Source organism: Antechinus flavipes, chromosome 5, assembly GCF_016432865.1.
Source record: "Antechinus flavipes isolate AdamAnt ecotype Samford, QLD, Australia chromosome 5, AdamAnt_v2, whole genome shotgun sequence".
Classification (NCBI taxonomy): Eukaryota; Metazoa; Chordata; class Mammalia; order Dasyuromorphia; family Dasyuridae; genus Antechinus; species Antechinus flavipes.
In genome coordinates this window covers 31,836,884-31,864,836 of record NC_067402.1, presented here as the reverse complement: position 1 = coordinate 31,864,836, position 27,953 = coordinate 31,836,884, and the positions used below count along the sequence as shown (strand labels likewise).

The window sequence follows — 27,953 nt, the reverse complement described above, 5'->3', positions numbered from 1 at the left end:
ATCTGGTTCTGCTCATTTCATTCAGCATCAGTTCATGTAGGCTCGCCAAGGCTCGCTAAAGTCATCCTGCTGATCATTTCTTTAGAACAGTAGTATTCCATAGCATTCGTATGCCATAATTTATTCAACCATTCTCCAATTGCTGGGCATTCACTCAGTTTCCAATTTCTGGCTACTACAAAGAGGACTGCCACAAACATTTTTGCACATACGGGTCCCTTTCCCTTCTTTAAGATCTCTTTGGGATATAAGCCCAGTAGTAACACTGTTGGATCAAAGGGTATGCACAGATTGATAACTTTTTGAGCATAGTTCCAAATTCCTCTCCAGAATGGTTGGATCCGTTCACAGTTCCAACGATGTTCAGTTGTTTCCACATCCCCTCCAACATTCATCATTGTCTTTTCCTTCATCTTCGCCAATCTGAGAAGTGTGTAGTGGTACCTCAGAATTATCTTAATTTGCATTTGGCAAAGCGTAATTTAAGGAGACTAGTTGAAGGTTAAAAAGTTACTTTATTTGTATTTAAAAGTTTGTGCACATAATATCAAATTATATATCATATGATTGTTTAAGTGGAAAGTTAACAGAAATGTGTTCATTTCATTTCGGTCAGGTTCAACTCTTTGTTGACCCCATTTGGGGTTTTCTTGGCAAAGAGATTGGAGTAGTATTACCATTTTCTTCTCCAGCTCATTTTGCAGATGGAGAAAATGAAGCAGATTACATTAAATGATTTACCCAGGATCACACAATTAATAAGTGTCTGAGATCAGATTTGAACTCAGGAAGATGAGTCTTCTTGCCTTTAGACCCAAGCTCTTTGCACTTTGGCGCCACCTAGCTGCCTTACATATTCTTTAGGTTTAAGGTCATCTTTTCAAACATCTCCATCTCATGGCTATAAGAGAATGCTCTTAAAATGTTAACATGCACATTTTGACTCATCTCATCTGATTCCCTTCTCGTCTTCCTGTATCCTTCTAGGCTTACCTCATATCTTGCATTTTCCATAGGTGCATCCAACTCCCTCCTCGAGGGCAAAGTACCTCAGGCATTGGACTTCCTATCAAGCAGATCCACACATGCTGACACCTTACCTCCCTTCATATATACTTTACTAAAGTGTGACTGAACAAATTCGTCCCTTGTTTTTCTTCTGTCATTTCAGGACTTCAAATGACAATATATCTGATCTCATATTCACATTATTTTATTCCTATGCCCATGTTTTTCTCCTTTGTGTGTATATTCTTTCCTAATAATGTTAAGATTTTCCATAGTTAGCACATTTGTTTTTATAGATAAAGTCTACAAATGCTACACTGATCTTCTGGTAGTAATGTGAGATGGTATAATGGTAGTAAAGAGAGAATTATAGAATGAGAAAATTGGGCTTTTAAGCCCAAAGTATATAGAGAGTTCATTCACAATATTAATTTATCAAAGTACTAAATATAACACTTTCAAGCTGTCATTTAAGGTTTAAAAAAAAAAGTTTCTCCAAGTTAGTATTGATTTATATATTAATTATTCAAACTAGTTTGTGATCTCTGGCCTAGCTATATTGGTAAGTAACCTTTAAAAGTTTAGAGAGAGAGAACCTATAAATAGGGGTCTTTTCACTTTGACACCATTCCAACTGTTGTTTTGGTAGTTTTTGCCTAATAAGAATCTGGTTTGGGAGGGAGAAACATCTCTCCCCTTCCCAGTATTAAGAGGGATCCTTCTAATATTTTGGTGCCATTGATTGTGATCTCTATCAAATGAAATTGGGAAATGGAGTTGGAGATCTCAATTTTTAAACTTTAAAACAGTAGTTTAGAGTCATAAAATTCTTTTCTTTCCTTTCAAATGTATATGTAGCTGAGGTAAACTGTAGTTATTTTAATCTTGATGGTTCTTGGTATTTACTCTTTCAGCCAAAAAGTTGCCGAAGAATGAACCACAGAATCCAGGAGCCAATTCTGCCAGAGGAAGAGGTGTAGACCTTACCGAGCCCACACAACCAACTAGGAGTCAGTGTTGTAGTAACTAAAGTATCTGGAATATTCATCTGCTTCCTAATTATTAATAAGAGTGGAATCGGAGCATTTAACCTGGCCCAGTACAACTTCCAAAAAGGAGAAGAGACTTATAATATAGTCAAGTTTCTAATACAGAATTATTTTATGTGTTTTGAACTTAATTTTTAATAACATGCATGTGTCACTATTTGACTAATGTTTCAGCAATAGAAGGGACAAATGGAAGCTCTTAATATTTGCTTCATTGGAAGGTTGGGGTGGGGAATCAGTTCTTGCCATTAGAAATATAGAAGAATTATTGTACGGACCCACAGTTAACCAGCTAGTTCCTCTAATTACAATTCCCATGTTAATGCAAATATAATCTATGACACAGAATTGGGATTCCTTAAATTGTTCTTTAAAAAAAAAAAATCTTTTTAGAAGCAGATCCTAAAAGATACTTCTGCTTATCTGCAGTATTCATAAAGATGATAGGTTCTGCCGGTATCTATTTTAAGTGTACATTCCACATTTTAATAATTTAACCATATTAAAAAAAAAAAAAAAACTTTTAGCCATCCTTGTCTTCAGGGAAAAAAAAAATGAACTTTAGTTGGTACATGGTATCTAAATTATAGCCTATCCTGTTTTTAAATGGTGATAAAAAATCAAGTTTATCCCCATTTTCTCTTATAAGGGCAAAACTAATAAATGCAACTTGACAGAGAGAAGTGTATTCCTTCAAACATAAAAACTCTTCAACTAAAATGAAACAAACCAAGTGTCTGTGATTTCTCTTTAATCACTGCTAGCCATTTACATGGGGTGGTTCTGTTTTGTTTTGTGGTGGGGTTTTTTGATCCCTTTGGACATGATCTAGTCAATGCACTAACAATTATGTACATTCAACTTGATTGTTTTAAACTTGGATCTTCAAATGTACTGTAAATAGTACTGCATTGTAATCTCCATTTATGTTTAATACGTTCTGTAATATTTAAGAGTTGCTTAAAAGTATGCAAAATGTACAGTTACTAAAACAGCTAATTAATTCCTCTTCACCGCTTCCCTTCCCTTCCCTTCTCCCTTGGATTTGAGGGGGATTTCAATTGTCCTCCATGGCTAGAACAGTAATAAAATGAAGCTACTGTGTCTGTGACATGAGTCCTGCTGTCCGTCAATAACGAACTCTGCAGCCTTGTTTTCTAAAGTTCATTTTACTTTGATCTGTTCCATATATTGCACTAATTCTTTTAGTTATTTTCATTATATGAAATCTACCAAGTGTGTCAGAGAAATTTTAATCTATTTAAATGTTGAACTGCTAGTGGAAACTTACTTGTGCAGGTTGTAAATTTGCAGTAATTGGGGCTTAGCAAGGAAAATGAGAGTTCACCAGTGTTTAGTTTTATATTGAGGTGCTCAGGTTTTAATAAAGTGGTATAAAACAGGACTGTATCATTCTTTTTTTTTTAAATCACAAAACATTTTATTGTGACTATATATATAAAAGAGAAACGGTTCCCTTCACCCCCTCCCCTACACCACCTTCCCTACACACACATAATATATATTGAAAGCAAGGTTATGGAGTTCTATACAGATGTAGTACATATGGTTTCTTCTGGTACATTTTTCAGTGGTCCAGAAGAGCAGGTAGATCAGATTTGACTTCCATATAGCTGATATCCACATCCTTTGAAAAGCATTACCAGCACAGTAATGTTCTCCCTAGAACCTGCTGTAAGAGCAGCTTTGACGAGTCCATTACTTATATATTCTGCTGCATATTCAAAGAAATTCCTATCGATATCTTCCTCTACCAAACTTGATTCATAAGATGTGCTGCTACTTGTTTCATCGCTATCCTCAACACCATACAAATAAAAAGGTTTTGTACTTGAAAAGTCTGTTTCACTACTTAACTTAAATTTGGAATCTATACCTTTATCCAAACTAGGTGAAGTTAGAGAATCTCTGTTTTTGCTATACATGCTTAACTGTGAATTTTCCGTTGTGCTCTGCTGGGACATTTTCTCAAGAAATGCTGAAGTGTTACGATACAATAATTTGATTTTACCATCTTGTAAGCTAATAGTTGAAGATGGTAAGCTAGGTAAAAAAGGAATTCTTTTTTGGCGTGTCCTGTACATTTCTCGCTTAGTCATTTTATATATCTCCTCATAGATGCCAAATAATGATATTGCTGTTGCTATAGCTTCATTTTGATCTATAACATCCCAAAGTCCAGTAGTAGCAACAATAAGGAATTGACACGTATCATCTATAGAGACAGAGATTGTTTGGGGTACTGGAATAACAGACTTTCTCAGCTTTGGATGTCCATGAAACCCAAGCCCACGAGTTATTTTTACAATCCCTTCAGTGAATCCACTTGGTTCATTGCTGGTGATTTTTCCTCCTCCATTTAATACACGGCGTCTTTCACTTAGGATCCGAGTTGTATGTTCTTTTGTAAGAAGATGGGCTTGCCCACCTTTGCATAAAACTACATGTACATTACCTAAAGTTTTTTAAAAGGAAAAAAAAATTTAATTTTATAGTAACAAAATAGAGCAATAATTACATCTATCATACTGTTTTTAAAGTCAAAAGTTTTCAAACTAAAATATCAAATCATTCCTTAAAAAAAACTGGTTGAATTTTAAAGTAGGGGTGTTTTAAAATGTTTTTACAATTTTAAAATATAATTCTTAGTCTGTGAAGAGCCAGGATTGTTGTAGTGAGTAAAATAAAGCTGAAAGACCTGGACTGACATGCTCTTCACAAGCTAGGGTGAAGCTTGACAAGATATTTAAATAACCTGAACACACTTGATTAAAATATGAAATGGGGATAATTCTTGGTTGTCAAAATCAAATAAGACTATATTCTAGTAAAGTTTAAGGAGAAGCAAGAGTCAGTAGTCATATAAAAAGTGAAATGTTTTGGGGGGTTTTCCCCTTGCATAAATTGTGACAGTGTGAACATTATTGAAATGACAATGACCTCAATTCTGTACTTTTTAAAAGCAATTGTGGATAAGTGATTTGCCTAGGGTCACACAGCTAGTAAGTTGTCAAGTGTCTTAAAACTGGATTTGAACTCCTAGGCTAGTGCTCTGTCCACTGCACCACTTGGCTTCCTCCTAAGCCAGGTTATCTTGACTCAAATCCTGGCTTTCCCAATACTTAGGTGCGGGACCTTGGACAAGTCACTGGATTTGTATTACCTTACCTTTTAAGAAGGGCAGATTTGATGCCAAGGTTTCTGATGGCACTGATTCAAAATATGTTGTCATGCAATTTTGAGTATTTTAGGATTTTTTTTCTAATTTTAATACATATAAAGAGTCAAAAAAGCACCTTTGTTTACACCTACTTAGAATTCTTTTATAGCTAAGATAATAAGTAAAGGTTAAAATAATAGCTTTAGCATTTAATTCAATGTAATACTCAATGTTTGTGAAATGTGTCCATGATTAAAATCTAAGCTTAAGTTTGCTGCTTACTACTGATTTAATAAAATAGATTTTTTTTTCCTCCTGATGCTTTTATTGCTAATCCAGCTGACTGATATCTTTTCCTTACTGTGGCAGGTTTTTTTTTTTTTAATGGATTTGGTTAATTTAGTAATTGATTAAATTAATAGACCATTTGAGAAAAAAGTGCTAAAAGATGGTCAGCCTAATAATGTTTATTACCTTATCAAAAATGAAATGTACTGTATATATGTGTATTTTTAAGAAAATCCAATATACAAAATACAAAGAAGTGAGATGATTATAACTGTAAAGAATTGTTAAGCATATGTGTCTGTCTATATCTGTATATACATGTATATGTATATTTTTAAATTGCTTTTAATTCATAATGTAATATAACTGTAAAAATTTGACCCCAAAATATTTTCTAGTAATTTGGCCTCTCTACAAGTAATGCCATTTATATAATGAAATTGATTAAAATACTTTTTTTATTACTGGCCTAGCAAATTGTCACTGGCCATCAGCAAGGTTTCATGGAAATTATTTTCCTTAAAAATTAGTATGATAGGGGCAGCTAGGTGGTACAATGGATAGAGTACCAGCCCTGAAGTCAGGAGGACCTGAGTTCAAATTTGGTCTCAGACATTTAACACTTCCCAGCTGTATGACCCCTAGGCAAGTCACTTAACCCCAACTGCCTCAGCAAAAAATAGTAATAATATGATAATGTTGCTAAAATCTGGTAATTGTTCAATTCTATAATTCATACCTATATGGCATTTAAAAGGGAGCCTTTGTTCAAGTAACAATTAAGATATTTCTTAGATCTTAGAATTTTAAGCCTGGAAGGGTCTTTGAGATCGTGAGGAACAAACTGAAGCCCCAAGTATATAAGTAATATGTGGAAGAGCCAGGAAATGAATGGAGATTCAACCAATTTCACAGCTCCTTGACCCCCTGCTAACCCAGGGCTCTTTCGAGTAACATTCCCAGTAAATGGAATAAGTCATTCAAGGTTAGATTGAGGAATATTGTTATGGATGGAGTAGAACTACGTCAAGAGAAGCTTCTTGTCTGTTAGGAAAAGATCAGATCCTTGGTGGCTTGTTATATCTTAATGAGACTGTGCTAGAGAGGTCTGAAATCAGTCTTTTGAGTTAGTAAGACCCTATTATGACACACTAGCTACAGACCATGAGCAAATCGCAGAACTACCCAGTGCAACCAAACAACTTAATACTCAACTGCAGATGAATAGCATTTGTATTGCAATTGTTCAGTTCCATCATTCACATCTATATGGCATTTAAAAGGGAATCTTTGTTCAAGTACTGCTTTGGGATCATTGAATAAGCTTCACAGTTTCCTTAATGAAATTCAGCCTCTTTTCTTCCTACTTAATTCTAGGCCCCAGTTCATTGTCTTAAGAAATGTGTACTGTTCCACCAACTCAATAAGGGGCTCTTATCCAACTGGATCTCAGTTGACATGAGCATTCCTTTTCTACTTGGATTTTTCCCCTGTTTTGGATTGTTCGGACTAATTCTTGATTGTTAAGGGTTCACATTAAAGAAATCCTTTCTTTTTGTTTACTACCTTTTTGGCTGAGCAAGTTACTTCAACCTCTCAGAATTTCACTTTCCTCATTCATAAAACAAAATGATTGGAGTATGTGACTTCTGAGGTTCCTTTCAGACCTCGCCACTGGCTTTGGATTCAAGACTTAGGTTCAAGTCTCATTTCTGATGCTATCTACGTGATCTTAAGGAAATCACTTATTTTCCCAGGGCCTTTCTTTCTTTACATCTTTATTTCAGTTCTAGATCTGTGTTCCTATGATCTCAGATGTCAATCTGCAAACAGGTGCGTCCGGAAGGGTTTAGCATCTATAGGAAACCCCTCTTTTATCATGACCTCAAAGACAATATCTTTGACATTAATGGAAAATTTGATACCTAATAAATTCATAAAACAATCTTCTATGATGTTTATACATATGACCCTTAAGTTTGCATTTTTATCTGAATCATAATTTTGTAATCAAATGAACATATTAAGATCCTATATTTTCAAGTAATATATGGCTATGAAATTGTAATCTGCTACTGAAAATCATTTGCAAAAGCTATCTTTTGAAATAAAATTTTCAAAAGCTACTCTTTGAGAACTCTGTCACATGCACTTTACGGGTTATTTTATATTTTCTTTGTGGATAGCCTCAATACATGTATATGTTATGCTCAAAAGGATTTTTAGATAGTGATCCCCACCCTTCCCTGATTCCTCTTATTTAGATAAGGCTTAAATGCCTTTAAAGTTCTGTTTCTGCTAGCATAGGTTTCCTCTCTTATCTACTGCTCTGTCACAGCTATTTTTCTCATTTTCACTTCTCCATATAGCACAGGGATCTGAGATGAGTCCAAATGTGACAATTATACTGTCAAAGTCTCATGGCAGACTTTTTGCAATCTCATTTTTCCCTTTTCCTATTCAATAGGCAATAACGCTCTTAATTTTCCTCCATCTTCATTGTTAGTTTGAAGACTTTTTTTTAAATTTTATTTTAAAATTAGGTTGCCTTTGGCTACCATGCCTCTCTACTTGGCAAGGAACTGAATTCTTTGTTGGCTCAGGTAACTTCTAAACTTTTGGCTTTCTTAATATAGTGCTTCACTTTACATTGATTCAACTTGGATAGAAGCCAATGTCTTCCATTTATTTGCATTTTTCAATATAACTACTTTGAGTAAGTCATTTCAAACTATTGTAATTACATACTGCAACTTCCCATCTTCCTTCTGATTTTCTTATTTTTCCATTTATTTTAACAAATGGATGTCTTCCTACAAACAGCTGATATTCCATATTAGTAACCAGTCATTTCCTATCAACATAACGTGGATTTCATTTTTTGTAATGTTGCTCAATTTTTTCTGTGTCCAGTGTCTTTAAGCCTCTTCTTAAAGACACTGTTGGTGATATAATAATAGACTGCTTCTGTGTAGTCCAAAAGCTAGCTTCCTTTCTTAATCTGAAATCATAGTTTCAACATCCTTCCTTATCTCCATTTCTGCATTAATGTCATCAAATATCCTGGTATATATTGACATGATTGGATAATAATAGTTCTAAAGTTGGAATCTGGTCCAACTACTTATAGATGAAGAAACAGGCCCAGAGAGGTTAAGCAGTTTGCCTAGGATTATAAAAGTAGTTATCAAAGGTGAGTTTTAAACAACTAGGTTCCCTAATTCCAAAGCTCATATTCTTTCTCTTAGGGAGTTCTTTGGAAGACTCTACTCTTCCAACCTGAAACAAATATGAGCATACAAGTTTTATAGTGGCTTTTTTTTCCATTCATAGTGTGCTTATTTTCATGAGCACAGTTAAGATGAAATTATTAAATTTTAGGTCATATTGGTGGGATTTTGGACTCACAATGAAACCAGCTCCTTGCCTCCCTAAGCAGAAATAAAAACTTTACAGCTATCAGATTGGCTAAAATGATAGAAAAGGAAAATGACAAATGCTGGAGGTGATATGGGGAAAAAAAGGGGATAGAGTTGCATTGTTATTTGTGAACTGACCCAACCATTCTGAAGAATAATTTGAAACAACACCAAAGGCTTATAAATTTACACTTTGATTCAGCAAAACTACTACTAGGTCTATATCTGGAAGGAAGGGAAGGAGGGAAGAAGGAATTCATCTATAAACTAATATAGCTTTTTTTTTTTTCTATTTTCAAATATTTTCTCTCTTTCCCCTTTCCCCCGGTGAGAAGACAAGCAATTTGATGTAGGTTATACATGTACCGTCATGCAAAACATATTTATATTTTTATATTGGTTAGTAAGTTGTCCTTTGTCTTGAAGAGGACTAATAAGACATTGCTACTGGGGTCAAGGTACAGTATGTCCAACTCAATATGAGTTCAGAAGGCCCTAGTCAGGCGCACATAGTCTGTGTGAACATTTGGAAGGAGCTGTCTCTAAATTTGAACATCTTTTTCTTTTGAACTACAGCAATTCTGCTTTGCTTAGCATACAGTGCCTTCTTTGATGCAGGGATGCCGTGCCAGTGTCTTCCATATCTTAAAAAGGATTTCATAACACTGCCTAGCTGTGTGACACTGGGCAATTCACTTAATCCCAATTGTCTCAGCAAAAAAAAAAAAAAAAAAAAAAAAAAAAAAAAAAGGATTCCAGAGTTTTTCAGAGAGATCTTGAGAGCGTTTTTGTTTTATATCTTCTAACTTCCATATAAGCATTTGTCTTGTAAAAGGTCTTTTTAAGCAAATGTATTTTTGGCATTTGAACAACATGGCGGGCCCACTGGAGTTGTGCTTTCTGTAATTAAGGGTTAAATGGCTGGTAGTTCAGCTTGAGAAAGGACCCGGTGTCGGGTACCTTATCTTGCCAGATGATCTTCAGAATCTTCCTAAGGCTTCCTGGAATGGATACCATATACACACGCAATGAGGTCAGCACAATGGCTTTGTGGACCTGATTCAGTTTGGTAGGAAGTCTAATACCTCCTCTCTCCCACACTTCGCTTTGGAGCCTTCTAAACACCGAGCTAGTCCTGGCAACATGTGCATCAAGCTTATTATCCAGGTGTACATCTGTGGAAAGTGTACGACCAGGTAAGTGAGCTTATCCACAGCGCAAAGTTTCTGCAATTGCGTAGAAATGATAATTCCATATATGGTGTGTTACTGGCTGGTGGAGAACCTCTGTTTTCTTGGTGTTCGTGCTCGTTGATAGGCCAAAATTAGCACAAGCGTGAAAATGGATAAGACTGTGTTGGTTATCAGCTCCAGAGGCTGCACGGAGGACACAATCATCTGAAAACAAAAGGTCCATACCATCTCTCCCTCCACTTTAGTCTTGACTTTTAACCTTTTCAAGTTAAACAATTTACCTTCAGTTTGGTAGCTGACCTTGATGCTATTTGCATCCTTAGCATACCCAACCACACAGCTGAAAACGTGCCCCATTCCACTCCACTGGAGACTGGAAAAGCACCAGAGCCTTATCCATTATCCAGAGTCCACGAAGTGTGCCATCCTGGAACTCAAGAACAATACTGATGAATTCCTCCGGGCAATCAAATTCTCTGATCTTCCACAAGCTATGATGTCTGGCAGTATTAAAGACCTCAGTCAAATGGGCAAATAGTGTATACAGACCTCTGTTCAGTCCCTGCCATTTCTCCTGGAATTGTTGGGCAGCAAACACCTCATCAACCATTCCTTGACGCTTTAGGAAGTCATGAGTCATCCAGATGAAAGATCAGCCTATTAAGGAGACTTCAGCTAGAATCTTGTCAGGAATGACTGAGAGATTCTTGTTTCTCGTGATTGTCACAGGACAACCAATTCCCTTTACAAAGATGGACAGTGGAGGTATCCTTGAACTCCTAGGCAGGGGTCCTCAAACTTTTTAAATAGGGGGCCAGTTCACTGTCCCTCAGACTGTTGGAGGGCCGGACTATAGTAAAAACAAAAACTTTGTTTTGTGGGCCTTTAAATAAAGAAACTTCATAGCCCTGGGTGAGGGGGATAAACGTCCTCAGCTGCCACATCTGGCCCACGGGCTGTAGTTTGAGGACCCCTGTCCTAGGGTATAACCTCCTCTTACCACAGAATTCAGAAAACTTTGGCATGAAGTGGACCCACCTACCTTGTAAATCTCAGCTGGAATAGAATTAACCCCAGGTGCTTTGTCACAGGAGAAAAGCCTAATGGCATTCAAAATCTCCCTTTGGAAGTTGTTAGCAAAGCTAATGGTCACAGCTTCAGCACTGCTTGATGAGGGGGTGTTGAGAACACTATGGAAGTATTCAGCCCCTTTCTCTGGGATCCTGTCTTTATCACAAATCAGTGTGGCTCCATCAGCACTGAGTAGTTGAGAAGCACCAGAGGTCGTTGGTCCATAAATAGCCTTCAAAGGATCATAAAGACCCTTTGGATTGTTGGGATCTGCATAAAACTGAATTCCATCTGCCTTCTTACTGAGCCCAGAATCCCCCATGTCTCTAAGTTTCTCTTGCACTTTACTTTTGATAGAGTTAATGCTGCCTTCTTAGAGATGGATGAAGTATCCTGTTGTTATATCTCATTTTTCACTTACCAGCTCTGAATTTCTCTCTTACTTTCTTCTTCTTTTTTTATTTTTTTTTTTTGCTGAGCTAGGAAGTGTTAAGTGTGTTTTCTCTATTATTTTCATAAAACCAATCTTAATGCTGGCAAGTGTTCTGGCCCCACTGAGTGGATGCAGTGCCATATACCAAATCTCTGGAAACTGCCTATTTCTTTGTTCTGCTTCACCATTGCCAACCCTATGTGGTCTCAGTTTCCCTCCAAGTTAGCAGCCAACTGTTCCAAGTGCTTTAATCTGCTGACAGTAAGCCTTCCCGGTGGTCATTTCACCTTGGGGCCACCTACAAATGTTGAGCTTGGAGAGTAAAAGTCCAGTCAGCCTTGCACTCTGTGCCACACATCTCCATCATTCTCAAATCTTGTCTGCTTCTTCTCCTTCCACAGTCTATTAACAATATTTGCTACAAGGATACAGCCGTGAAAGTTTACTGCATTTAAACAAGTGGAAGACAGTTTTGGTGATGAAGTTACAAACCCAGAATTCTTCGGTAATAAGTAACAATTGCTGTTGCTAGTTCTGACTCCATTTCTCCCAAGGACTCCCCGCCATGTCCGATAGTCTGTGCTTGACATAAAATCATAATTATAAGCTTGTCCTCTAATGGTAGATTGGTGATGAGGGTCTTTGTAAAGTTTTTCGTTATCATCAGGGTTTGTCGTGGGAGCGCAGACAACGGTGATGGCATTGTCCTGCAAGTGGCAGTTGTCATGAGCCACCACTTTTCTACATAAGCTTGTATACTAGGTTATTTTTTGTAGAGGGCAGGAAATCTGACAAGGTATACTTAAGGCTCAGTACGATTGATTTAATCCTACAACAAGATATTAATTCAGTGGAATGGATGAGATAATTGGCTCCCTAGTGATATGATTGGCTTATACTCAGTATGATGAACTGATTTAATTGTAATAGAGGATTTAAGAGGTCAGAGTCAGACCGAAGAAAGAGCAGAGACTGAGATGGGCAAACTGCTGACTGGCTGACTGACTGAGACTGCTGACGCAGACTGGGAGACTGAAGGAGACAATGAAGACTTTGGACTTTATCCCTGACTATTCTCGCGGTATTATTCTGCTGAGACCAAGGCTGGTCCCAAGGCCCTCCAGAAAGCTAGCCCCAACATTACAATTTTTGACTGCAAAATCCACACCAACTTTATGGCACTCCCCTTCCCAGTGGGCACGGAAATACGGCTAAGCCCGTTTCAGCTTCCTTTGCTGAACTGGACTTCCTTTGCCAGCATTGTTTCACTCAGGACTGATATTTGGACGATTTCTCTCACAATTGAGTTGTTTCTCTTTCATGTCTAGTGGATTTTGTGTTGTCTGTGAGCATGTACATAGTCCATGTATTGATGGAGAGTAGAAACACCGTTACAAAAGTTTTTGTACATTTTGTGTGTTTGGACTTTAGGATGGGATTTCTATGTGAGAAGTCTAAGGTTGAATGAAAGAGACCATTTTTAAGGCACTTTTGCTGTCTCCTTCCATGGGACAGAGAAGAGCAGAGTATTCCCTAAGAAGGGCTGCTTAGATACCCAAGATGCTCCTATATCCTACTGCCGTCCAGTGAGAAGGCAACGTTGTGACCTGAGTCACCTGTGTGCAAGGTAGTGTGTCCACACTTACCTCTCACTATAGGACTTTTGAGGTAGGTAAAATGGTTAAAAATAATAAGAAGAAGGTGTATTTTGACTCACACATGAATTGGGTTTAAGAGGCAGATTGTACAAAATCATCAGCCTCACTCTCTCTTCCAGACTGAAGTCCAGTGGCAAGACAAAAGTCAACAGAACTAGCTCTGGCCCAGGGTATAGTAGATGGCCTTCGGATCTTGGATGTTTAACCAAATTCTAAGCCCTTCACAGCCCACGCACACTTCAAAGCCTTCCTGCCACTGGAGCAAATTGTTCCCATCCTTTTATTCTGCCAGAGGAAGTCTTCTCATGTTTGGAGCAGACAGCCCACTAACTCATCAATAGGTTTGAAACCTCTCATTTAGCCTCAGCTTGGTTTCAGCCTGTCTGCCAAAATGATGTACACTAAGGTGTCATTGCTGTGCATTTTGTAGCCTCTTGGAGTCACAGGTGAGAATTGGGTAAATCAAGTGGACGCCAAAGGTGGAAAGCAAAACTGAAAAGGATTCAGCAGCCCTCACACCAGAAGTGCTAGTCTTTTTGAACACCCTATAATACCTCATTTTCTCTAACAGCCATGTTGTGAAAGAAAACACAGACCAAAGTGGGGTGGAGGGTCTAGGAAGGCAGGGAGGAGGAGAGAAAGAAAAGGAAAAAAAAAAACTTTTCCATATTTTTCTTTTGGTGGGGGGAAGTATCTATTTTCTTTCCCAACATGACTAATATGGAAATATATTTTGCATGACTACACTTGCATAATCTATATCAAATCGATTGCCTTCTCAATGAGGGAAGAAGGGATTTTAAATTTAAAATTAAAGATGATAAAAAAATTACATATAATTGGAAAAAATTAAATACTTGGAAAAAAAAAAACAAATTTTCTATTTCCCCCTTAAATCTGCTGCTTCTCTGATTTAATTTTTTTTTTTTTTTTTTTTTTGTCATTGACATCCATCTCATCTTGCAAACTCTTAACCTGGATACTCTCAATGTCTTCTTTCTTTCTATTCTTCAATTAGTTACAAAATCCTTTGATTTACAAAATCCCTATCCATGTGGTCTCAGGCTTCTTTTCTATCTGGGATAGTTCCCTTGCCACTCCCCTATTAGAATATTCTTTCCTGATAAATCTTCCCAAATCCACCCTCTTCTCTGCTACTTTGCAAGTCATCCTACACACCTCTCCTTTATATCTTTACATAGAGATCTAGGCATGTTGTTCCTCTCCTCAAAACCATTTCATAATAGACATTGCGCACAGGAAACTGGTACTCCCTAATATATCCTTTGTTCTCCATGATCTAGCCCCGTGCCAACCTCTCCAACATACTCTCAAATAACTGCCCCCCAAATGTTCTATGATCCAAACCAACTAAACTATTCCTTGTCTCCCAGTACACACTGCATGCTCCTACTTCATTGTCTTTGCTCACATGGTTTCCTTTGTCTAGAATGCTTTCTTTGGACCAAATTGGATGAATCCATTTCAAATTCTACCTCATCTAGAAAGTCTTCACTGAATCACCCCAGTAAATAACCTTTCCCCAGACTTCCCACAATTCTTTTCTTTCACTTCTCTTATGCTCTTCTGAATTATTTAGTGTCATACTTATTTGTGTTTAAATTATAGCCCCTACCAGATAGTAGTCTCCTTGGAGGAAGAAATCTCATCTGATCCCTAGAATTTGCATCTGTCCCATGTTCTATTTCTAATTGTTTTGTTGTTCAGCAGTGTATGACCTTATTTTCTTGGCAAAAGTAATTTGCCATTTCCTTCTCCAGCTCATTTTTACAGATCAGGAAACTGAGACAAACAGGGTTAAGTGACTTGCCCAGGGTCACACGGCTAGTAAGCGTCAGAGGCTGGATTTAAACTCAGGAAGATGAGACTTCTTGACTCCAGGCCCAGTGCTCTATGAACTCTGGCACCCCTTAGCTGCTCCTACTTATTCTCAGAAGTCATTTGATAAATGTTTGTTGAAAACTGAGTATGCAAGGGATAATGCTGTAAAAAATTACCCTGGCATGCGTTCTATCAATAAAAAATTATTTAAAAAAAAAAAAAAGAAAAGAAAACTGAGTAATATTGGACCTTGAGGTGCATTGGTCATATGTCAACTTTCCTCACTAAACATTTTCTTTGATTCTAAGAAATAAAATTAGACTAACGTTTGGCTATCACTGGGCAACTTACGTACCAACATTAGCAATGTGTAATACTCCAAAGTTATTTTCAAATTGATTGGAAAAACGAAAACTCTTTTCTTCTAATTCCACTTCTGAATCATCAGTGAAACTGGCAGTTTTCCAAGAGGTACTACTACCAAACTCTTCATCACATTCCAACAAACAGGCGACTGCTGAACAGCCGCTCCAACAGAAATCAGATACTTCCTTCCTCCCAAGTTTCAAAGCTCTATCCATCCTCCAGAAAGCTTTAGCAAAGGCTTTATGGATCCACTCATAATTATAGTTTGAAGATGGATGCTTTGTCTTTTGGGAAGAAAAGGTGTATTCTTGTTTCCTATACTCCTCCTTAAACACTGTGTCAAAAGACTGGATAAATCTTTTTTCTTTCTTGCTCTGCTTATAAGAAAAATCAGATTGAGCAAGTTGGTCCAAAAAAAACTTAGATAGTTCTACAGCAGTGATTTCAGCTGCCCCAGAGCCGTGGTGTCCATCAAACAAGCCAAAAAAACACACATTGGATTTCTTCCCATATCTGCCCTGGAAGACGTATCTGTCTTCCATTACTGATCTCCACGTCTTGTTCTGGTCTTCACAGATGGCAACAGCATTAACTAGTGGATTATCTGTTCTCTTAAGGTGCACAGAGCTATTGAAAGTATTAGTAAGAACTTTATAATAGGAAGGCACGTAATCCTTACAAAGGAACTCATAAGCATTATCGATGTTTTGTCTAATTTTTTCTTTGTATAAATAGGCTTCAATTAATGTAGCGATTAGAAAGTTCCTCTGTGCTAAAATCTTGTGTTGTTTTGGTTTTTCCCTGTCTGTCAAATTGTAACCCATCATGGCCATGGCTTTGTGTTGTCTCTTATGGGCAAAAACATCAGATAGACCAAGTTCTTGGTTGCATAACGAACAGGGAATGGTGAGCCTGAAACTATTTTCAAATCTATGATTTATCTTTTTAAAGGCTGAATGAATCTGAGTTGTTCCTTTTTCTGGTTTTTGGAAAGTTCCATCTGGTAAAAAATCTGTGAATTTTCTGGGGAGGGTTGACTGTTCTTGCTTAGTATCAGCTTCTTCTGTCTTCTGTTCCTTGATTGGAAGTTCCACAACAATCGGTAATGTAGACTTCCATAGATTTCTGCAAACAGGAGGACAAATATTAACAAATGCTGGAAGCACTTAGAAATGGCAGCTGTCTTTCTGAGCAAGTCTTTCTACTAGTGCAACGTACAGAGACTTATAGGATTTAATACAAGCCCTATTAGAATGTGCGTGCTTCTATCAAAAAGGCAGTATTCTGGGGTGGCTCGAGTTCTGCCCCTGAAATCAGGAACATATGGCTTCAAATTCTGCTCCCAACACTTATTGTCTGTGATCATAAACAAGCCATTTAATCCCTCTTGGTATCGATTCCCTTCTTTGGAAGGTGGAAATAAGAAATGTACCTCTCTCTGAGGGTTATTGTGAAGATACAATGAGATGATATTTGTAAAGCACTTTGTGACTTGAAACACTAGGCACGTGATAGCTATTTTTATAATTAATGCAATGATCCTATATAATTTATGTAGAAGAGTCAGACCACTGATTTGTTAGAGCAAAGATCAGGAATGTATAATTTAGTTAAAGAATAATAATGTAAGAAATAGGGAAAAGTTGAAATAACTCAATCTTGAACTAATTAAATGAGTATTTAATGAAAATAGATGATGGACAACAGAAGCCAATTATAATAATTTTATAGAGAGATTTAATGGATTACATCAATTGGTACCACAGGGATACTGAAAGAGCCTAAATATATATTTATGTTTATATATATGATAATAAATATATTTAACAACAGATATGTAAAATGATATAATGTATAAATACATTTGTAATGTAAATAGATAATTATATACATATAATAAATATATTTAGTAAATATATATTTGCCTAATTTACCAAATTCTTAGATGGTGACTGTATTCATATGACTATAGCTTTGATTTCTTCTTCTAAAAACTGCTTGTTCATATTCATTGACCACTTATCAATTAGAGAATGACTTGTATTTTTATAAATTTGTGTTCTCTATATGAGAAATGAGATATTATCAGAAAAACTTGCTGTAAAATTTTTCCCTCCCATTTCCAGCTTTTCTTCTAATCTTGGCTGCATTGGGGTTTTTTGGTGCAAAAAGTTTTAATATAATCAAAATCATCCACTTTATATTTTGTAATACTATCTGTTTCTTTTTTGGTCCTAAATTCTTCCCTTATCTGTAGATATGAAAATTAAACTATTCCATGCTTCCCTAACTCATTTATGATAATGACCTTTATATCTAAATCATGTACTCATTTTGATCTTTCTTGGTATACACTGTGAAATGCTAGTCTATAACTAGTTTCCGCCAGATTGCTTTCCAGTTTTCCCAGTAATTTTTGCCAAATAATGAGTTTTTCTCCCCAGAGCTGGAATCTTTGAGTTTATCAAACACCAGATTAATAGGATCATTTATTACTATGTATACATTGTGTACTTGATCTATTCCACTGATCTACCACTTTAATTTTTAGCCAGTACTAGATTTTTTTATATGGTTACCACTTTGTAAAACAGTTTAAGATTAGGCTTTGTTAGGCCATCCTCCTTAACATTTTTAAAAATTGATTCTCTGGATATTCTTAAATGTTTTTCTTCCAGGTGAATTTTAAAATTATTTTTCTATCTCCAGAAAATAATTAATTTAGTAGTTTTGTCAGGATAGCACTGAATAAGCGAATTAATTTAGGTAGAATTGTCATTTTTATCGTATTGTCTTAGCCTCCTTCAGAAAGTGGTGTTTGGCAGCTTGATTTCAGAACAGCCTGGAAAGACTTACATGAATTGATGCTAAGTGAAGTGAGAAGAACCAAGAGAACATTGTACACACCAACAACAAGATTATGTGATGATCAACAATGAGGTGATTCAAGGCAATTCCAATAGACTTGTGATGGAAAATGCCATCCATGTCCAGAGAGAAAACTATGGAGATAAATGTGGATCGCAGCATAGTATTTTCACCTTTGTTGTTGTTGTTTGTTTTTTCTTTCTCATGTTTTGAGCTGATTTTTCTTGCACAGCATGATGAATATGGAAAATTGTTTAGAAGAATTGCATATATTTAACCTAGATCAAATTGTTTGCTGTCTTGACAGGAAACAAAAGGGAGAGGAGAAAAAATTGGATCACAAGGTTTAGCAAAGATGAATGTTAAAAACTCTTTACATTAATTTTAATAAAATACTGTTGGGATTAATAAAAAAAAAAAAAGTGGTGTTTGGGCTGAGTCTTAAAATAAGGAATTCAAAAAAAAAAAAACAGAGGGGGAAAAAAGAGAGCATTCTGGGCCTCATACAAAATAACCTCTCTGTCCAGTGCAAGCATGCCAGATGCAGCATTGTGTATAAAGAAAAGTAAACAGACCAGTTTGGTTTAAACTGTGGAATGTGTGGAAGGGGAAAAATGTGTAAGAAGACCTTTAAATGTCAAGTGAAATTTATATTAGATCCTAGACACAATAGGTAGCCACTGCAGTATATTGAGTGAGGGAGTAGGGAATGATATGGTCAGAAATGCACTTTAGCATGTGATAGATGAACTGAAAAGGAATGAAATGCAGTGGGGAGATGAATTAGGAAACTATTGAAATAGTCTAACCAAGAGGTCATGAAGGCCTGAATTTTGAGTGACTACATAAGTAGAGAAAAGTTACAAAAGGCATTATGGAGATAACAGAATTTGACAATAGAATAGAATGTTGTGTGTGTACAATAAAACCTAGAGAATGATACTAAAAGTGGGTGACTTTGAGTAGGATACCACCTCTATAGTAATAGGAAAGTTGAGAAGAGGGGAGATTCTGGAGGTAAGTGTAATGAGCTCTATGCTCTACATGTTGAGTTTGAGATGCATCTCTGATATTCAGTTTGTAATGACCCTTAGGCCGTTGGTGAGTTTACACTGGAATTCAAAAGAGAAGAGGGCTGAATAGATAAGATCTAGGAATGAACTAGATGGAAATTATAATTGAAGCCTAGGGAGCTAATGAAATCACTCTGTGGGAGAAAAAGAAAGGAAAAAAAAAGGAGAAAAGAAGACTTAGAAGTAATAGTCATGTAGGTGGAAAAGGAATCAACAAAGAACAGAACCCAGAGAGGAGAGAGTTTTTAAAAGGATTTATGATCAACATCATTAAAGGCTACAGAGAAGTTGAGAAGGAGAAGGACTAAAAATCCCAGTAGATCTAGTAATTAAGAGCTCTTTGGTGACTTTGGAGAGAACAATTTCAGTTGAATGATGAGGCAGAGAATTAGTTTGCAGAGGATTTAGAAAAGAGGGAGGGAAGGGATGTAGAGGGACTGAGTGTAGATGGCTTAATCTCCTCCCCTACATACACCATTTATTTAATATTTTATTTTTCCCAGTTACATGTAAAACAATTTCTAACAAACATTTCTTTTTAAAACTTTGAGCTGCAGATTCTTGCCCTTCCACCTTCCTCAGCCCCACCACCCAAAATTGAGAAGGCACACGTTAAGTTACGCAAAACATTTTCATAAGAGTCATGTTCAAAAGAAAACATAGATCTGCCCCCACTACCATCACCAAGAAAATAAAGGAAAAAAAAATGTTCTTCAATCTGTATTCAGACATAATCACTTCTTTTTCTGAGTATGGATAGCATTTTTCATCATAAATCCTTCAGAGGATCTTGGATCATTGTACTGCTGAGAATAGCAACAACATTCATAGTTGATCATCCCATAACATTGCTATTACTTTGTACATGTATATTTCACTTTATATGAACTCATGGAGGACGTTCGAGTTTTTTTCTGAGAGCATCCTGCTCATCAGTTCTTTTAAAACAATAATATTCCATCATAAATACATACCATAATTTATTCAGCCATTCCCCAATTGATAGATATTCCCTCAATTTCCTATTCTTTGCCCTGAGAAAAGAACTGCTACAAATATTTTTGTATATATCGGTCCTTTTCCTTTAAAAAAAAAATCTTTGGGGATATATGCTTAGTAATATTGTTGGATCAAAGGATATGCATGATTTTATAGGTCTTTTGGCATAATTCCACATTACAGAATGATTGAATCAGTTGACAGTTCCATCAACAATGCATTAATTTCTCATTTCCCTATATTTCCCCCAATAACTGTTATTTTACTTTTCTTGCCCATTAGCCAATCTAATAAATATGAGGTAAATTCCTCAGAATTGTTTTAATTTGCATTTCTTCAATCAATAGTGAATTAGAGTATTTTTTTAATATGGCTATAAATAGCTTGATTAATTCATCTGAAAATTGTTCATATCTTTTGATTATTTATCAATTGGGGAATGGCTCTTATTTTTTATAAATTTGATTCAGTTCTCTATATGCTTAAGAAATGAGGCTTTCATGAGAGAAACTTACTCCAAAAGTATTTTTATAATTACTATTGCTAACTATATTTCTCCACTTATTTTATTCTTTCTCGCCTTTCATCCTGCTCTCCCTCAGGAGTTTTGTTTTTGACCACCCTCTCCCTTAATATGCTCTCCCTTCTATGACCTACACCCTCTTTTCATATACCCTTTCCTCTCCCACTTTCCCAAAGGGTAAGATAAATTTCTATACCCATATTGAGTGTGTATGTTATTTTTTTTTCAGTCAAATCTGAGAAGACTAAGGTTAACTCATCCCCCCTTCTTTTCTATTGTAAAAACTTTTTCTTACATCTTTTATGGAAGATAATTTATACCATTCCACCTTTCCCTTTCCCTTTTTTCTCAGTACATTCCTCTTTCACTCCTTAATTTTATTTTTTAGATATTATCCCTTCATATTCAATTCATATCTGTGCCTCCTCTCTCTTTTTCTCTCTCTCTCTCTTTCTATAGATAATCATATACATATACATAGATTAGATAGATAGATAGATAGACAGATATACCAGATAGATAGACAGATAGATAGATAGATAGATAGATAGATAGATAGATAGATACTCCTGTCCTAATAATGAGAAGATTCTTATGTGTTATGGGCCAGAACTCTGAACTTGAAACAAAGGATTCTTACAAGGTGCTAAGTCAGTGGAATTGATAGAGGCAATAATTATCTAATTTAGCATGGTTCGGTTTGATTGATTTAATCCTACAAGGAGATGTTCTGGGCCAGAACTTGAAACAAGGTACTAAGTAGAATTGAGGAGACAATGGTTAAATCTAGTTTAGCATTGACTTAATCCTACAACAAGTAATGGTTTCCTAATGATATAATGATCGGTGTGTACTCAATGTGGAGCATATAAGCTAGAAGCCTCAGCCAGGGAAATTCAGAGACTTTCAGAGAGAAGGCAAAGGACTGGCGGCAGGAACTCAAGCTCTCAGAACCAAGGGGAAAAATTCAATTCTATCTTCCTGATGGCTGGCCTGGATTCCTAACCTTCCCCCACTGAGACCGAGGCCAGACTGAAAGACTCTCCAGAAAGCTGCCCAGCCCCAGGAAGGAGATAATAAAGGATCTGGACTATAAGAACGCTAACTGGGTCCCAGGAAAGGAGACAAGACTTTGAAAGAGATAATAAAGGATTTGGACTTTAGCCCTTGGCTATATACTTATGGTGATTACTCTGAACTGAAAGAAAGGCTGCCTCCCAGAGACCCCAAGAAAACCTGAACCAAGAAGAACATTACACTTATGAATTACAAGTATCATCCTCCAATGTAGGATAAACAGACTTTTAAGTCCATTATGACTTCCCTTTCCTGATTACCCCTTTATGTTTCTCCTGAGATCTTGAAAGTCAAATGTCCTATTCAGCTCTGATCTTTTCATCAGGAATGCTTCAAAATCCTCAATTTCATTTAATGTCCACTTTTCCTCTGAAGGATTATACACAGTTTTGCTGAGTAGGTGATTAGTAGCTGTAATCCTAGCTCCTTTAATCTCCATGGTGTCATATTCCAAACCTTCCAATCCTTTAATACAGAAGCTACTAAATCTTGTGTTATCGTGATTGCAGCTCCACTGTACTTGAGTTTTTTCTATTTATTTATTTATTTAATGTTTTTCCCCAGCTACATTCAAAAGAAAAAAATTTTTACATTCATTTTTAAGATTTTTTGAGTTCTTGGTTCTTTTTCTTATCCTCACCCATAATTAAGAAATCACATGTGAAGTTGTGAAAACATTTCCATAAAACTCAAGTTGTGAAAGAAAACAGAGATTTCCCACCTTAATGAAAATAAAAACACCCAAGAAAAATTAAGTTAAAAAGAGAGAGACGGAGAAAGAGAGAATGCTTCAGTCTGTATTCAGCACAATTAGTTCCTTCTCTGGGGCTGGGTAAGATTTTTCATCACAAGTCCTTCAGAGTAGTTGTACTCTGATTGTACTACTGAAATTTGTATTTCATGATGTATTACTGAAAATAGCAAAGTCATTTACAGCTAGTCGTCCCAAAATAATGCTATTATTTTGTGTGTAGCACATTTTACTTTGTTCATAGAGGACTTATTTTTGTTTTTCCCTGAGAGCATTCTGCTCATCATTTCCTAGGGCAACAGGGCGGGAGACTTATGTGCAGTCCTAGCACAGCCCCCCAGCCAGAGCACTAGATCTTACATCCATAGTGGGGCAGGGACTCTCCTAAAGCTCCAGGGCAGAAAAGAGGGCTTGTGGTCAGACTCCTAGAAGGATCTCTGAAAACAGCTGCACAAAACACCTGAAGCTTGGGACCGTGAACCCCCCTGGAAACAGAGTCCTACTGTAACAGAGTAATGAGTGCAAAAATGAGCAGTTACTATGGTGACAAGAAAGATCAAAACACATACTCAGAAGATAACAAAATCAAAGCTCCTATATCCAAAACCTCCAAGAAAAATAAAAAGTGGGCTCAAAAGGAATTTTGATAAGCAAGTAAGAGAGATAGAGGGAAAATTAGGAAAAGAATTGAAATCGATGCAAAAGGAAATACAAAAAGCTAATGAGGATGAGAATGACTTAAAAGCAAAGTTGACCAATTGGGAAAGGAGGTACAGAAGTTCACTGAGGAAAATAATTCCATAAAAATATATTGAACAAATGAAAGCTAATGACTTTATAAGAAATCAAGATATAATAAAGTAAAACCAAAAGAATGAAAAACTAGAAAACAAAATCTGAAATATTACATTGGAAAAACAACTGACCTAGAAAATAGATCCAGGAAAGATAATTTTAAAATTATTGGCCTATCTGAAAGTCATGATCAAAAAAAGACCCTGGACATCATCTTTCAAGTAATTATCAAGACAACCTGTCCTGATATTCTAGAAGGAGAGAGTAAAATAGAAATTGAAAGAATCAATCACTTCCTGAAAGAGATCCCCAAATGAAAATTCTCAGAAATATTATAGCCAAATTTCGGCCTTCTTCTGGTCTGCTGGGGCTGCCAGTGCACTGCTTTCCCATACTGATGCCCCAGGATTTTCCTGCTGACGTAAGTTGTCTTCTACCAGAAAATTTTGTCTTTTTGTGAGTTCTGATGCTCTAATATTTGTTTAAAATCATTATTGGGAGGGTTTGGGGAAGACCTCAGATAAGTTCTTGCCTTTACTTCATCATCTTGGCCCTGCCTCTCTATAGAGGGCTTTTTCAAGGAGTTTAGCTAAGAGGAGAAGAGATAAAGGAACAAAGAACCTAGGTAGATTTTTTTTTTTTTAAGAATAGAGGAGACTATATAGAGAATTGACTCAAAGTTATAAGAAATCAAGCTGTAATCCAAATGATAAATGGTCAAAGGATAAGAACAATTTTCAGATGAAGAAATTGAAACTATTTGTAGTCATATGAAAAGATACTCCAAATCATTATTGATCAGAGAAATGCAAATTAAGACAACTCTGAGGTACCACTACACACCTCTCAGATTGTCTAATATGACAGAAAAAGATAATGATGAATGGTGGAGGGGATGTGGGAAACTGGGACACTGATGCATTGTTGGTGGGGTTGTGAACACATCCAGCCATTCTGGAGAACAATCTGGAACTATATTCAAAAAGTTATCAAACTGTGCAGACCCTTTGATCCAGCAGTGTTTCTACTGGGCTTATATCCCAAAGAGATATTAAAAGCGGGAAAGGGATCCACACATGCAAAAATGTTTGTGGCAGCCCTTTTTGTAGTGACGAGGAATTGGAAACTTAGTGGATGCCCATCAGTTAGAGAACAGCTGAATAAATTATGGTCTATGAATGTTGTGGAATATTATTGTTCTGTAAGAAATGACCAGCAGAATGATTTCAGAGAGGCCTGGAGAGACTTACACGAACTGATGCTGAGGGAAATGGGCAGAACCGGGAGATCATTGTACACGGCAACAAGAAGACTATACAATGATCAATTCTTATGGACGTGGCTATTTTCAACAATGAGATGATTCAGTCCAGTTCCAATTGTTTAGTAATGAAGAGAGCCCTACACACCCAGGGAGAGGACTGTGGGAACACAGTATGGACCACAACATAACTTTCACTGTTTCTGTTGTTGTTTGCTTGCATTTTTGTTTTCCTTCTCAGGTTTTTTTTCTTTCTAGATTTGATTTTTCTTGTGAAGCAAGATAACTGTATGGATATGTATACATATATTGAATTTAACATATATTTTAACATGTATTGGTTTACCTGCCATCTAGGGGAGGGGGTGGGGGAAGGAAGGGAAAATATGAAACAGAAGGTTTTGCAAAGGGTCAGTGCTGAAAAATTACCCGTGCATATGTTTTGTAAATAAAAAGCTATAATAATAATAATTTTTTTTGAAAAAGAACAGAGGAGACTTAGGTGTTTTATAAACAATGGGGAAGGAATCAGGAGATAAGAAAGATTTAAGATAAGATGGGTGATGATAGTGGAGAAAATCTAATGGAAAAGATGAAAATGCATAGGATCAAAGGTACATAGAGATAAGTTGGTGTTGGCAAGGAAAAAGGCCATCTCTTCCTAGGGAACTAAAATTAAAGAGGTAGTGTTATATGGACTCAAGTTGATGTGAGACAAAAATTAGAAGGAGGGAGCTAAAAGATGGCCTCAATTTTTGTTTTATTTTTAGTGAAGTATGAGATGAAACCCTTACTTGAGTTAAGATGAAGAGAGGAGAGAAGGAACAGTTGTTGGTAAATGGGATAGAATGGAGTAGAGCATTGCCTTGCTGTAGCAAGGGCCCACTTAAGATCAGGTAACATAAATGTGTAATAGATCAAACCCACTAAGTTTCTCTTTTCTCCTTTAGCAACCTAGAAACCCCACTTATTTTTCTAGGATATATTTACTCCCAGAACAACCCAAGTGAATCTTTTCCGCCAGTGCACCCTCCACTTATATCACCTCCCCTGTCCACACCTGATTTTCAAAGGAGAAGAGAAGGCAACCTCCTTATATTGAGTCATTTCCTCCTTCAATCAAGCACACAACTCTCTCCACTCCCCATCCTATGGCCTAGCAGACAATCCTTCGCCAGAGAAGAAACCTAGGTATTCTTTTTTTTACCTCTAGTAGCCTCCCTCACCTAAATCCAGTTCTCTTCCAAGTCATGACTTTTCTTTCCTGAAATCAAGGTCCTTTTTGAGAAGAAAGAAATAAGTAGCTAAATTCCATAAAAGCTTCTCCTCAACCCCTACAGCTGCTAATCCAAAGGCATTAGTTTCTACCTTTATAAAAGGCCTCGCTTATATAGACAAAAGTAAAGGGATTAACAAAGGAAAGATCTTTGCAAAGAGCCTATAGTGGTGAATAAAGTTGGTTTGGGAGTCAAAAAGTCTTGGGTTCCAGCCCTGCCTCAGACATGCCCTAACTGTGGGATCTTGGGAAAATTTCTTTGAACTAAATTCTTCATCTTTAAAATAGGAATTAAAGGGGCAGCTGGATGGATAGATTACCAGACCTGAAGTCAGGAGCATCTGAGTTTAAATTTGACCTCAGACACAACGCTTTCTAGGTATATGTGACTTTGGGCAAGTCACTTAACCCCAACTGCCTCACAAGGAAAGAGAGAGAGAGAGAGAGAGAGAGAGAGAGAGAGAGTAAAATACCAACTTTATGAGATTGTTGTGAGATAATGTAGAGAGATCATTTTGTAAACCAAAAAGTGCTGTTTTAGTATGAACCATTACAATATGAGACAAAGCCATTTTAGAAATGTCAGCTACCATTAATGAAGCATTGAACAGCAGAAATAACACATATTATAAGTCTTGGGGGAAAAAAAAATTAACTAAAAAAACAGAAACAGCCAAGCATACCAGATTGTTTATAAACCCAAATAGTAGATTCCTGCAAGGGACCAGTTTGTGGCAACATTTTCCCCAATTTATAGCATAAAGAAAATATTTGACAAATGGCATTCTTTGGGTGTCTTCCCTGTCACTTATTTGATAATACTTACTTTCAAGATTTCATTTGCTTTCTAAATATTTAGAAAGAGCTGGATAAAGAAGCATGGCAAATATAATATCCCATTCCCCTCCCCCAAATCCCAGAAAACTCACCCAGTAAGATTTTCTGTCATGTTTAGAGATCATTATCCTGCTCCTCTCTTGCTCCCTGCTTTCAAAAGTTCTTACTGGAGCTCAGCAAGTCTTCAAGAGTAGAATTTCCTGTTTGGAATGCTCACTATAGCAACTGTATCCTTAGCCACAAATCATTTTGTAGTTCTAACTGGCTGTTGAGCAATAGGTGGCAAATTGTGGGTTTGACAAATGAAGATCACACCCTCAGAACTCAAGAGAGAAGTCCAGTAGAATCTTGAGTCCCCTCGATTGGGCATCCATTATTATTGCCATGTGTAGGTACAAAGCAATAGGATTTGGTTTTTAAGCATTTATCACTGAGTTTAGACATGTAAGAGAGGCAGAGGTTGGCCCCATTGGATGGGGCGAGGATATATGTTTTACTCTATGGGATCTGAATTTGCCCCAGTCCAGCAGATGAGGTGACTCCCTGAATACCCCATTACATAACCATTGGAGTCTTCAAATCAGTCACCTAAGGTCTTCCAAAGATGTTGTCTTTGCTGCAAAGTACAGATTATTGGGAATAATCTTTAGAGCTTGAGAACATTATTTTGACTGCTTCAGTTCAATAAATTGGCTAAACCTCTTCTATGTGAAAGTCATTGTGTTAAGCATACAGGATATCAAAAATAAATAAACAAACAAACAAACAAACGAATGAACGAATGAATGAATGGGAAAAAAAGAATAAATAAATAAATAAGAAAGAAAGAAAAAGAAAAGAAAGAGAGAAAGAGAAAAAGAAAGAAAAAGAAAGGAAGGAAGAAAGGAAGGAAGGAAGGAAGAAAGGAAGGAAGGAAGGAAAGAAGGAAGGAAGAAAGAAAGGAAGGAAGAAAGAAAGAAAGGAAGGAAGAAAGAAAGAAAGAAAG

At 36.5% G+C, this 27,953-nt stretch overlaps 2 protein-coding genes across 2 annotated transcripts in view; one reads left to right on the top strand and one right to left on the bottom strand.

The window, feature by feature from the left end:
* The window catches only part of RAB5A (RAB5A, member RAS oncogene family), a 39,082-nt gene extending 35,620 nt beyond the window's left edge, over nt 1-3,462 (top strand). The window contains exon 6 of the mRNA XM_051963265.1: nt 1,923-3,462. Within this exon, the coding sequence (XP_051819225.1) occupies nt 1,923-2,038 (116 nt within the window). The 3' untranslated portion in view covers nt 2,039-3,462. The remainder of the gene's footprint in view (nt 1-1,922) is intronic.
* Nucleotides 2,433-27,164, bottom strand: PP2D1 (protein phosphatase 2C like domain containing 1). The gene is made up of 3 exons (XM_051963264.1): nt 27,061-27,164; nt 15,498-16,633; nt 2,433-4,533 (listed from the first exon to the last, which is right to left on the bottom strand). Exons 1-3 carry the CDS (start codon nt 27,078-27,080, stop codon nt 3,671-3,673), a joined length of 2,019 nt encoding a protein of 672 aa, XP_051819224.1. The 5' UTR covers nt 27,081-27,164; the 3' UTR covers nt 2,433-3,670.
* Nucleotides 27,165-27,953: the final 789 nt, after the last annotated feature.

Excerpts from the sequence above, each read along its gene's own strand:
- PP2D1 (XM_051963264.1), bottom strand. The coding sequence starts at position 27,080 with ATGACAGAAAATCTTACTGG. Across the intron at positions 16,634-27,060 it reads ATGACAGAAAATCTTACTGG|AAATCTATGGAAGTCTACAT; the intron begins GTGAGTTTTCTG and ends TCCTGTTTGCAG. Across the intron at positions 4,534-15,497 it reads ATTACACATTGCTAATGTTG|GTAATGTACATGTAGTTTTA; the intron begins GTACGTAAGTTG and ends AAAAAACTTTAG.